The sequence below is a fragment of the Cherax quadricarinatus genome, chromosome 50 (genome assembly GCF_038502225.1).
Source record: "Cherax quadricarinatus isolate ZL_2023a chromosome 50, ASM3850222v1, whole genome shotgun sequence".
Lineage (NCBI taxonomy): Eukaryota > Metazoa > Arthropoda > Malacostraca > Decapoda > Parastacidae > Cherax > Cherax quadricarinatus.
This window is the reverse complement of record NC_091341.1, coordinates 28,046,151-28,058,650: the sequence shown is the minus strand read 5'-3', so window position 1 is coordinate 28,058,650 and position 12,500 is coordinate 28,046,151. Positions and strand designations below refer to the sequence as shown.

Below are 12,500 nucleotides of genomic sequence, written 5' to 3'. Positions count from 1 at the left end.
ACAAAAATTGTTTGATTCTGTACATGAGACGATTAAGAATCATTCTCTCAAATGTTTTACACAAGCAGCTAGTAAGAGATATTGGGCGAAATGCATTTTGTTGATTGGGCTTAGGAATTGGAATGATGAGGCTGTTGGTCCAAGATTGAGGGAGCTCCCCAGTTACATAGCTCATGTTATATAATTCAAGTAATGGATTACCTGGTACTCGACACAGCAATCTGAGTATGTTGTAAGTAATACCATCCTCACCAGGCGACGTGGAGTTGCCCTTAGTTAGTGCTGCATCAAGTTCATAATTAGTGAAAGGAATGTTGCAGTCATCTGCCTTGCTGAGCATAAAGCAAACAAGTCTCTCCCTTGCATCATATTTGTCATTTAATTTTGCCTGTGTGGTACTGGGAAGATTGTCATAGCTAGATGTAGCAGCCCAAGCACTGACTAACTCATTCGCCCTATGCAAGGGATGAGGGTGCGCGATCTGCCCAGTTTTGTTACCCTTAATTCTATTTATGTCCCTCCATGCCTGGCTAAGTGGGGTGTGAGCATTAAGACCGTTGACAAATTTTTCCCAGTCTGTTTGCCGCAGCTGTCATACGCTCTCTGGCAGCAGCAAGGGCAGTTTGGAAGAGCCTCTGCATTCCAGGGGTACAATGTTTTCTATAGGCGAGGCCTAGTCTGCGAGCAGTACGTTTCAGTGTACGAAGTTTAGAATCATTGTAATAAGTATGGTTTTTGAAGGAGGTATGATTATTTTGGAAGTTTGTTGGGTTTAGAGTACCAAGAGGTTTCAGTGGCGGCTCTAAGTAGTTCTGAATACTGCTCACAAGGTCATTTTTAAAGGTCTCTACAGAGGAACACTCATAGGAATTATACCTGTCAGTCACATGTGCAACAAAGTCATTATGCTGATCAGTGGGAACATTAAAACGTTTCCATTTGAATATCCCACCAGGAAGGATAGTATTACCAATATCTAGTGAGGTTAGCCTAGGGAAATGATCAGACGCTATATCTGTTACAATGGAAGACTCACAGCTGGCAGAAGTAATGTTGAAGCCCAGGCACAGATCAAGGATGCCTCCATAGATATGTGTGGGTTCAAGGTCACCTACAATTTGGACATTATCATGACTGTTTAAGAGTGACAACAGTTGATTGCCATTACGATTACCAAACTGTGAGTTTCCAATGCTTTTGTGTCTCGCATTGTAATCGCCAATAATAAGAGTAGGCTCAGAATGAGCACAAGTTGGGAGCTCCAAGTAATTAAACTTATCAGCAGGAGCATACAAGTTAAATATGTTGAGAGCAGAGTTCCCTATATAAATCCTAACACCGTGATATTGTAGCCCCTCTGTTTTCTTATGTGCAAGAAGTTGATGGGGAAGTGATTTTTTAATATATAGAACACAAGAGTTAGTAGATTTGAGGTTATATGCAACAAATGATGGTTATTTAGGGGTTGGGATTTTTCAGGGACTCTGCACTCTTGTAGACACACAACATCAATGGGTTCGGTGGTTACTTTATGATGAAGGTCAGGAAGTCTTTTTCTAAGTGATGCAATATTCCAGCTTAATATAGAAAGTTTATACGAGTTTTGATCCATTATAGTAGTCCTGGGATCTTGTTGAGTTTCTCAGCATAATGAAAAAATTGTTCATATAAATAGCAGACCTTATCAATGTCAACAGTGCTACCCTTGTCCATGAGTTTTGTAAGTGCACCTCCAGTTGTAAGGCCTCGTGGGAGTCTTCGTAAACCCAGAGCATGACGCTGTTTATGTGTGAATGTATGATAGGTGACACCACCACTCACATTCCCTCCTCCACTAACATTACACGCAACACTACAACTGTCATCACCAGCGCCACTACCAACATTGTGTTCATTACATTTATCAACAGTATTGTATTCAACATTAATGTCTATGTGGTTAACCTCATCACACTCTGCACCACCACTTATATTACGCTCATCACTATTACTAACATTATAGACACCACCGCTCTCATCACACTCTTCACCACCACTTATATTACGCTCATCACTATTACTAACATTATAGACACAACTGCCCTCATCACACTCTTCACCACCACTTATATTATGCTCATCACTATTACTAATATTATAGACACCACCGCTCTCATCACACTCTTCACCACCACTTATATTATGCTCATCACTGTGACTAACATTATAGACACCACTGCTCTCATCACACTCTTCACCACCACTTATATTATGCTCATCACTATTACTAACATCATTGACACCATAGCCTTCATTATGATGCTCACTACAGTTATCAACACAAGTATTATATTCGTCATTACTGTAATTAAGAACACCACCACCACCTTGTTCAGCAACCTTATACTTGCTTTCACAAATTGTGACAATCTTGTTATTGGTACACTCTACACATCTTTCCTTGTGTTGTTCAAGTTGTTGTTTCAGGAGAAATTGTTGTGTTTCCAGTACTTTTATGCGCGACATCAGGTTGTATACCACAGGAGCAAGACTTGGAACATCTGGAGACGTGAAGTCCCGGTCAGCTGAGCTCGTTGGCTGACTGTCAGCTGACTCAGCTAGGCTGGTATTGGCAGCCGACGTGATGGAGGTCTGTTGACATGCTCCCCAGGTGAGGTGCTCAACCCCTTTGTTGGAGGGCAGGCATGAGCCAGTATTCAGACCCGAGGTACCTGGTAGTCCTGGAGGGTCATAATGAGGGGTACAGGGTGAAGTGCGGTTGGCTGCGATGCGATCAGCCCTCACACTGCAGTCAGCATGAGCTGCTGTGACTCCTGAGGTCTTACAATTGATACATTGTTTAGCAACAGTCTGTTGCTGTTTGATCATATCATAACACCGTTCAGAAGGATGAGCATTGGCACACACTGCACACCAGTGTGACTTAGATGGGCATTTCCTGGCGATGTGGCCCCAGCGTTGACACTTATAACATCGACGTTGAGGAGGTCTGTACAATGCAATGTAATAGCGTCTGTTGAGGGCTGCGCGGGAGTGAATATAGCGTGGCAGAGTCCCCTGGCCAGTCCACTCAGCTAATATCAGACCGTTGGAAAGTCGACGAGGGCTTGCAACTTGCTCTGACGCCAGATATTGAGGATTCAAGTGCTTGTTGACGTTGTAGATGACAATAAGCACTTTAGGTGCCCTTGGTGGGGCAGCTCGGAGTTTGATGTTGGCATATTCGCGAGTGAGAAGTTTGTCTACAAATGCTGAATCATTAGGCACAAAGACGTAGTTATCCTCATCGTGGACAAACTTGATCGTTTTCTCATGATTGTCTACACTAGCTTCGAAAAACCAGTTACACTTGGTCTGTTGATCAGTGTTGTTAGGGAAATCTAACCTGACAGCTTTGGGAGGGTGTGCGCCCACTGTATTGCTTTCAGCAAGCTTTCTCTGGAAGCCTCGTTCTTTTTTCCGAGCCTGTTTACTAAAATATGTTTCAAATCTGCCTTCACCATCATCTACGTCAACACCATCAGCTATACTCATAGCTGACAGGAGTTTCACACTGGCGATGGGCTAAAGGATACCGGTGAATAGAAGGGACAAGGAAGGGATATTCACCACGCTAGACACAGGCAATATGGGTGTAGTGGCCTGCAGGTCGCAGTGCGATTTTCAAGGTCATTCACGGGGCCACAGTCGTCTCGAGAGTTATCAATATTGCACTACTCGTTAATTACTCCAAACCCGCAGCACTTATCACAGCTAGCACACGTGTCTAGGAATGACAGACAAATTTTCACTCTGTGGACAAACAAATCAGCACAAACATACTATGTTTATAGATAAACCTCTGGCATGTTACAGTTAAAAAGCCGTCTCCGAAGGAGTTACCAGGTACTGCAATGCTCGTTAATTTGTTCTCAACCACTCTTGTTGTGTTCCAGCTATGCAGCATTCCTCCCAGAAACACTCAGTGCATAGAAGGATAACAGGTCATCTTCCTCAGTTAGAGATGTAGCACATTTTGTACAAGCAGCACTGTTGGATTCATCTGGCAGGCCTTAGTCAGGTCTGGATCACCAACTCACGCAGGATGGGAGATTCGTCCGTATTTCTCAGGTAGGCAGAGGTGACTAGCTGTGCAGAACTCAGATATTTGAGTACCAGCGGAGCAGCAAAATACACCTCTACACTGCACGTTGATGGAGGTGAACAGCTGAGTTTAAAGGCGGAGAGTTGGGGGATACAGGAGAACAGCAGGGGTAACTGAGCACGCACATTCGCCTCTGTTCACATAGTCAATATGGGCGAAAGTCTCAGGCAGGTGAAGCAGTGCCTCGCTCAAGGTCACTGACTGAGGCAGACTTCTCAAGAGTTACCAAACACTGCAATACTCGTACAAATAGTTATTCACTCCAAACTTGCAGAACTTCTAGCACACGTGTCTTAGAATGAAAGACGAATTTTCAGTGTGTGCACACCTGCGTTACCAACTCACGTAGGACTGCACACTCCTCGTTATTCCTCAGGTTGGTAAAGGGATGAGTTGTGCGCATTTTCAGAGGCACGAGTAGCAGTGGACTAGCAAAATTCACCTCTACACTGTATGTTGATAGAGGCGAAAGGCTGAGGTAAAATGAAAGGCAGAGGGGAAGCAGAGGCCTGTGAGGGCCTTTTCAAAACGGAAAACTATTTCCAGTGTTTCACTAGGTATATCCCTAGTCACAACTCGCACATAAGAGTTCTCACAACACTGAAGCTGTCTTCCAACAGTATGAGTTTTAATGATGACTTATCAGTCGAGAGAAATGGGTAGGCCTGCAAATTAGTAGGTCCAGATCCCCCCCAGCACACGTCTACTCCCCTCAACCACTCAGCCGAGACTGAGTGTCCACCTGTCAGTGTGTTTGTGACAATTGAGTACAATTTCAGTACCTAATACTAGTGTCAGAACAAAGATTGGTTATGAAATGACAAGAACTACAATAAATTGTAATTATCAGAACATCATCATTCAACACTTTCACCTCACTCATAATCACTGTTTTTGCAGAGGTGCCCAGATATAACATATCCTTCCAAACTGCCAATATCCCAAACCCCTCCTTTAACCCTTTCAGGGTCGACAGGCACTCTCCCAAACTTGTTCTCAGGGTCGAAAAATATTAAAAAAAAAAAAATTCTTATGAAATGATATTTTTTTCTTTTTGTGAGTATTTTAGGCCAAAAGAAAAAAAATTGCGATCAATACTTACGGAGATATGGAGGCGTGCAGTTGACAGAAATTGAACCGCATACGGCAACATCGCCGACTGCCGGTCACCCGGTAATAGATTTTTCTACTTTTTCCTTTATTTTTTAATATTTTATTTTTTCAAGTAACCAAGACCAATATAAAGACTATTTGGTATATATGTATTCACTTATTGTATACTACACAATAACAGCACAAACTTTGCTGTCATTATATTGTTTACAAAACATGTTTACACAAACCAACAATAAGAACTGTTGTTTATTACTATTTGTCTATTACATATATACACATATAAAGCCACTGGACACTTCCCAGAACTGCTACAGCTTCTGTAAAGCTTGTAGTTGTTGTGTGGGGGTGGACTTGTAAATATGTTAAGTCACCAGCATAATCAGTGTCACAATGACAAATAACACCATCACTCACCACCCTCCCTGCCTGTCAACTTCCTCCCCACCTCACCAACCCACATGGAAAGAAGTCACTGTCTGAATTTTTTGGGTTATCCTAAGTTGATGATCTTCCTTCCTTCCTTCCTTCCCTCCTTCCTTCCCTCCTTCCTTCCCTCCTTCCTTCCCTCCTTCCTTCCCTCCTTCCTTCCTTCCTTCCTTCCCTCCCTCCCTCCCTCCCTCCCTCCCTCCCTCCCTCCCTCCCTCCCTCCTTCCTTCCTTCCTTCCTTCCCTCCCTCCTTCCTTCCCTCCCTCCTTCCTTCCTTCTTTCCTTCCTTCCTTCCTTCCTTCCTTCCCTCCTTCCTTCCTTCCTCTCATCTCTTCCCCCTTTCTTCCCACCTTCCTTCTTTCTTCCTTCCTTCTTTCCTTCCTTCTTCCTTCCTTCCTTCTGGTATCCTGGGCATTGCTTTCAGTCACAGACTCCTCAAAACCCTGAAATTCATCTTCACTGACACTTCCCTCTGTGTTTGAACTGTCACTTGGGAACAAAAGAGCTCCACTGGGTCCCCGATTTTTTTTTGTACCACGCACACTGACCATGGAGACCCATTCTCTCACATCTAGGACTACCAGCCTTTTCTTGCTTGATTTGAGGACACTAGAATTTATGCATAGTAGTAAGTCAATAAGCCTGGCGCGTAAGACATACTAGTATGTCGGAAACCCTGAAAGAGTTAAAGTGCAGCCATCGTACTTCCCATTTCTAGTACTCAAGTCCAGCTATATAAAAATAACCAGTTTCCCTGAATCCCTTCACTAAATATTACCCTGCTCAAACTCCAACAGCTCGTCAGGTCCCATAAACCATTCGTCTCCATTCACTCCTATCTAACACGCTCATGCACGCTTGCTGGAAGTCCAAGCCCCTCGCCCACAAAACCTCCTTTACCCCCCCAACCTTTTTGAGGATGATCCCTACCCCGCCTTCCTTCCCCTACAGATTTATATGCTCTCCATGTCATTGTACTTTGATCCATTCTCTCTAAATGACTAAACCACCACAACAACCCCTCACCTTCTCCTAATTTCCACACTTTGAATTTTCTTCATAATATTTACACCACACATTTCCCTTAGACAGGACATCTCCACTGCCTCCAATCACCTCCTCATTGCAGCATTTACAACCCAAGCTTCACACCCATATAAGAGTGTTGGTACCAATATACTTTCATACATCTTTTCTTTGCCTCCATAGATAGCGTATTTTTTTTGTCTCCACATATACCTTATGGCATTTATGCATTTGGAAAAGGCGTATGATAGGGTGGATAGGGGGGCAATGTGGCAGATGTTGCAGGTGTATGGTGTAGGAGGTAGGTTACTGAAAGCAGTGAAGAGTTTTTACGAGGATAGTGAGGCTCAAGTTAGAGTATGTAGGAAAGAGTGAAATTATTTCCCAGTAAAAGTAGGCCTTAGACAAGGATGTGTGATGTCACCGTGGTTGTTTAATATATTTATAGATGGGGTTGTAAGAGAAGTAAATGCGAGGGTCTTGGCAAGAGGCGTGGAGTTAAAAGATAAAGAATCACACACAAAGTGGGAGTTGTCACAGTTGCTCTTTGCTGATGACACTGTGCTCTTGGGAGATTCTGAAGAGAAGTTGCAGAGATTGGTGGATGAATTTGGTAGGGCGTGCAAAAGAAGAAAATTAAAAGTGAATACAGGAACGAGTAAGGTTATGAGGATAAAAAGATTAGGTGATGAAAGATTGGATATCAGATTGGAGGGAGAGAGTATGGAGGAGGTGAATGTATTCAGATACTTGGGAGTGGACATGTCAGCGGATGGGTCTATGAAAGATGAGGTGAATCATAGAATTGATGAGGGGAAAAGGGTGAGTGGTGCACTTAGGAGTCTGTGGAGACAAAGAACTTTGTCCTTGGAGGCAAAGAGGGGAATGTATGAGAGTATAGTTTTACCAATGCTCTTATATGGGTGTGAAGCATGGGTGATGAATGTTGCAGCGAGGAGAAGGCTGGAGGCAGTGGAGATGTCATTTCTGAGAGCAATGTGTGGTGTGAATATAATGCAGAGAATTCGTAGTTTGGAAGTTAGGAGGAGGTGCGGGATTACCAAAACTGTTGTCCAGAGGGCTGAGGAAGGGTTGTTGAGGTGGTTCGGACATGTAGAGAGAATGGAGCGAAACAGAATGACTTCAAGAGTGTATCAGTCTGTAGTGGAAGGAAGGCGGGGTAGGGGTCGGCCTAGGAAAGGTTGGAGGGAGGGGGTAAAGGAGGTTTTGTGTGCGAGGGGCTTGGACTTCCAGCAGGCATGCATGAGCATGTTTGATAGGAGTGAATGGAGACAAATGGTTTTTAATACTTGACGTGCTGTTGGAGTGTGAGCAAAGTAACATTTATGAAGGGGTTCAGGGAAACCAGCAGGCCGGACTTAAGTCCTGGAGATGGGAAGTACAGTGCCTGCACTCTGAAGGAGGGGGTGTTAATGTTGCAGTTTAAAAACTGTAGTGTAAAGCACCCTTCTGGCAAGACAGTGATGGAGTGAATGATGGTGAAAGTTTTTCTTTTTTGGGCCACCCTGCCTTGGTGGGAATCGGCCAGTGTGATAATAAAAAAATAAATATACCTCAATGCACCACTCGTCTTTTTTCCCTCATCAATTCCATGGTTAGCCTTATCCTTCATTAACCCATCAGCTGACACGTCAACTACCGTACACTAGGTAAACAAACACTTGGTAAATATAAGTGAAACTTTCTTCATTAAAGTCAGTTAGTTGTTCATATCAAAAGACTCTTGATCCAAGGAATGGGAGGTACCCTTCCCTTTCTTGAATCACCCTGCCATTTTCCATGCACTTTATTACTCCTACTGGCTTTATCCATGAATATAATAACAATAATAATCATGTCATAAAATAATAGTGATAATAAAAATAATAAAAGCAATGTGATTTACACACAGGTCAGTTGAGTGGTTCCCCTGCCATGTTGCACGTGCCTGTCCTGCAACCCAACCTGCGGTCAGAGCAGCTGTTGATTACAGTGGACACTCACACAGGGGTCCTCCTACCCCATGTACCTCAGTATGACAACTGCCCTAAAATCCCCGATCTTCAGCATGCCCTCAACAATGACAAGTCTAAGGTTGATGACTTGATCTCAGAACTGAGGTAAGCTGTCTCTTATGTTCTTCATTCATGTCTTTCACTTAAGATTTCTTCAGAATTGAAGTCTTGTCCAAAAGCTCATCTTTGGTGTCTATGTTTTTTTTCCCCTTGTAGGATCAGACACTTCTCTCAATAATTTTCTTTTATTAACCCTTAAACGGTCCAAAGAAATCGACGTTCAAATTCGTATTGCTACAAAAGTAATCTAATTTTTTTTTTACATATTTTCAAATATAACAGAAAAAAATGTAGATAAAAGTTTTTTTACACGTTTTCACATGTAAAACAAAAAAAGAAGATCTACATTTTTTTACATACTTTCAGATGTTGAAAAAACATATATATACGTTTGGACCATTTAAGGGTTAACAGTCGGCTGTTTCCCACCGAGGCCGAGTGACTCAAAAAAGAAGAAGCACTTTCATCATCACTCACTCCATCACTGTCTTGCCAGAGACATGCCTACACTACATGTCAAAAACTGCTACATATCTCCAACCCTCACAATAATATTACCTTAAAATTTTCATAGTTTTTGTATTAATCTTGTAATTTACAGCTTGACTTTTTTTTCAACACAAGGGCCATCTCCCAGCAAGACAGGGTGTTATTATTATTATTTTTTTTTTTTTTTCAACAAGTTGGTCGTCTCCCACCGAGGCAGGGTGACCCAAAAAAGAAAGAAAATCCCCAAAAAGAAAATACTTTCATCATCATTCAACACTTTCACCACACTCACACATTATCACTGCTTTTGCAGAGGTGCTCAGAATACAACAGTTTAGAAGCATACACATATAAAGATACACAACATATCCCTCCAAACTGCCAATATCCCAAACCCCTCCTTTAAAGTGCAGGCATTGTACTTCCCATTTCCAGGACTCAAGTCCGACTATAAGAAAATAACCGGTTTCCCTGAATCCCTTCACTAAATATTACCCTGCTCACACTCCAACAGATCGTCAGGTCCCAAGTATCATTCGTCTCCATTCACTCCTATCTAACACGCTCATGCACGCTTGCTGGAAGTCCAAGCCCCTCGCCCACAAAACCTCCTTTACCCCCTCTTTCCAACCCTTTCGAGGACGACCCCTACCCCTCTTTCCTTCCCCTATAGATTTATATGCTTTCCATGTCATTCTACTTTGATCCATTCTCTCTAAATGACCAAACCACCTCAACAACCCCTCTTCTGCCCTCTGACTAATGCTTTTATTAACTCCACACCTTCTCCTAATTTCCACACTCCGAATTTTCTGCATAATATTTACACCACACATTGCCCTTAGACAGGACATCTCCACTGCCTCCAACCGTCTCCTCGCTGCTGCATTTACCACCCAAGCTTCACATCCATATAAGAGTGTTGGTACTACTATACTTTCATACATTCCCTTCTTTGCCTCCATAGATAACGTTTTTTGACTCCACATATACCTCAACGCACCACTCACCTTTTTTCCCTCATCAATTCTATGATTAACCTCATCCTTCATAAATCCATCCGCCGACACGTCAACTCCCAAGTATCTGAAAACATTCACTTCTTCCATACTCCTCCTCCCCAATTTGATATCCAATTTTTCTTTATCTAAATCATTTGATACCCTCATCACCTTACTCTTTTCTATGTTCACTTTCAACTTTCTACCTTTACACACATTCTCAAACTCATCCACTAACCTTTGCAATTTTTCTTTAGAATCTCCCATAAGCACAGTATCATCAGCAAAAAGTAACTGTGTCAATTCCCATTTTGAATTTGATTCCCCATAATTTAATCCCACCCCTCTCCCGAACACCCTAGCATTTACTTCTTTTACAACCCCATCTATAAATATATTAAACAACCATGGTGACATTACACATCCCTGTCTAAGACCTACTTTTACCGGGAAGTATTCTCCCTCTCTTCTACACACTCTAACCTGAGCCTCGCTATCCTCATAAAAGCTCTTTACAGCATTTAGTAACTTACCACCTATTCCATAAACTTGCAACATCTGCCACATTGCTCCTCTATCCACTCTATCATATGCCTTTTCTAAATCCATAAATGCAATAAAAACTTCCCTACCTTTATTTATTATTATTATAATCAAAAAGAAGCGCTAAGCCACAAGGGCTATACAGCAAGACAGGGTGTTACAAAATGTGATATTCATCAGGTATAGACATCTCCAGAGAATACTAGTATCTAGTCTGTTTCTGGTTTTGTAACAGTTTGTCAGAATAAACTCTAATCCAGTTATCCAAGAGACACTTTGGGATTCCAACTGGTTGAACTTAAACCAACTAAATAAAATTTGAGATCTTTAATAACAAAAGTGTCTAGGTGGACAATATCTAAGTAAATAAGTTTGATATAATTTAGGATGTAGGTTCCTACACTTCTCTTGTAGGTCATTGTTAAATTGTGCATATAGTAGTACAGTATAGTGCTCAGGGCACATCTCGTAACAGTAAGACTCACGAGGACCATTAGGTACATTGATATCAGGTCTAAGAATAATACTACTATATACAAGTGTGTGTGAGAATGTGTATATGTGCTCATGGTGCTCATTATGTCTCAGTAAGTCTCGACTCGACTTAGGCTTAAACAGTGACCGACAACAAGTCCACAAATAATCAAGGCTTACTTGAACAATGAGACGAACCATTCGCCAAACAGCAATACTGTACCAAGCAGCAGTGAACAGCAGCACAGCGTCAGAAACAAGGAGACAAAATAATAACCCTAACTGGGGATCATCAGCAGATTCTCCACAAATGGCATAAAACTCCCTTAATACTGGATCTAAGTTCAGCATAACCAAATCTCTGACTACGGTAGTGCATAGATGCCACAACAAGATAGATCAGAAGCTTTAGCTTGGGACTAGGGTTGAATAGTTTTTTCCATGACACAACCTCTGCAAAACGTCAAAAATCACTAGGTCTGAACAATGTTCTGTGGACAGAGTTATACAGAGTTACATGAAGTATGTTTCGGCTCTCCAGCAAAATCATACTCTACCAAAACAGTCTAAATCACGAACAAGCGGCCAGAGAGATGAGAGTGATAAGAGAGATGCTTCTAGGACAAGAAGCAGATATCAAGAGAGCTGCTTATCAAGCCAGCTGTAGAGAGAGGGTAAGGTATGGACTACAGGCCCCACATCAGGTGAGATCACGTGACTAGCAAGGTGCTTACTCTAGCGACGCCACCTCACCCAAAACTGTCTAACAAGTGGGCAGGTACACCTACCATCTGACTTACGACCAAGTTCGGTTCCGAGAAACTGGTCGTAAGTCGAAATGGTCGTAAGTCAAACTTTACTACTGAATATCAACAAAACATTTTTGTAATGACTTTATTTTATTGTTTTATTTTGGTATTTCATGTTTTACTTTACTTTTTATGTTGTTAGTACTGTATTTTATACTGTAAGGTTTAGGATAAACACTGTGTACAACACAAATAGTTGTTTATTTCCCAGAAATTTGGCATAAAAAACACGGTCGTAAGTCGAATGGTCGTAAGTCGAGCAGGTCGTAAGTCAGATGGTAGGCGTATTTAACAAAGTAGTTTGTGAGAGTGGACAGACAGTCACAACTCTCCAACAGCAAGTACAACGAAGTGTAAATGTAACATCCTCCCTACACACATGACTAATATAATAAGT

General features: G+C 42.1%; 1 protein-coding gene across 4 annotated transcripts in view; it reads left to right on the top strand.

The window, feature by feature from the left end:
* The window catches only part of MED14 (mediator complex subunit 14), a 532,798-nt gene that overhangs the window by 180,629 nt on the left and 339,669 nt on the right, over positions 1-12,500 (top strand). For all 4 annotated transcript variants that reach the window (XM_070095607.1, XM_070095604.1, XM_070095606.1 and 1 more), the window contains one exon: positions 8,625-8,832. In XM_070095607.1, the coding sequence (XP_069951708.1) occupies positions 8,625-8,832 (208 nt within the window). The remainder of the gene's footprint in view (positions 1-8,624; positions 8,833-12,500) is intronic.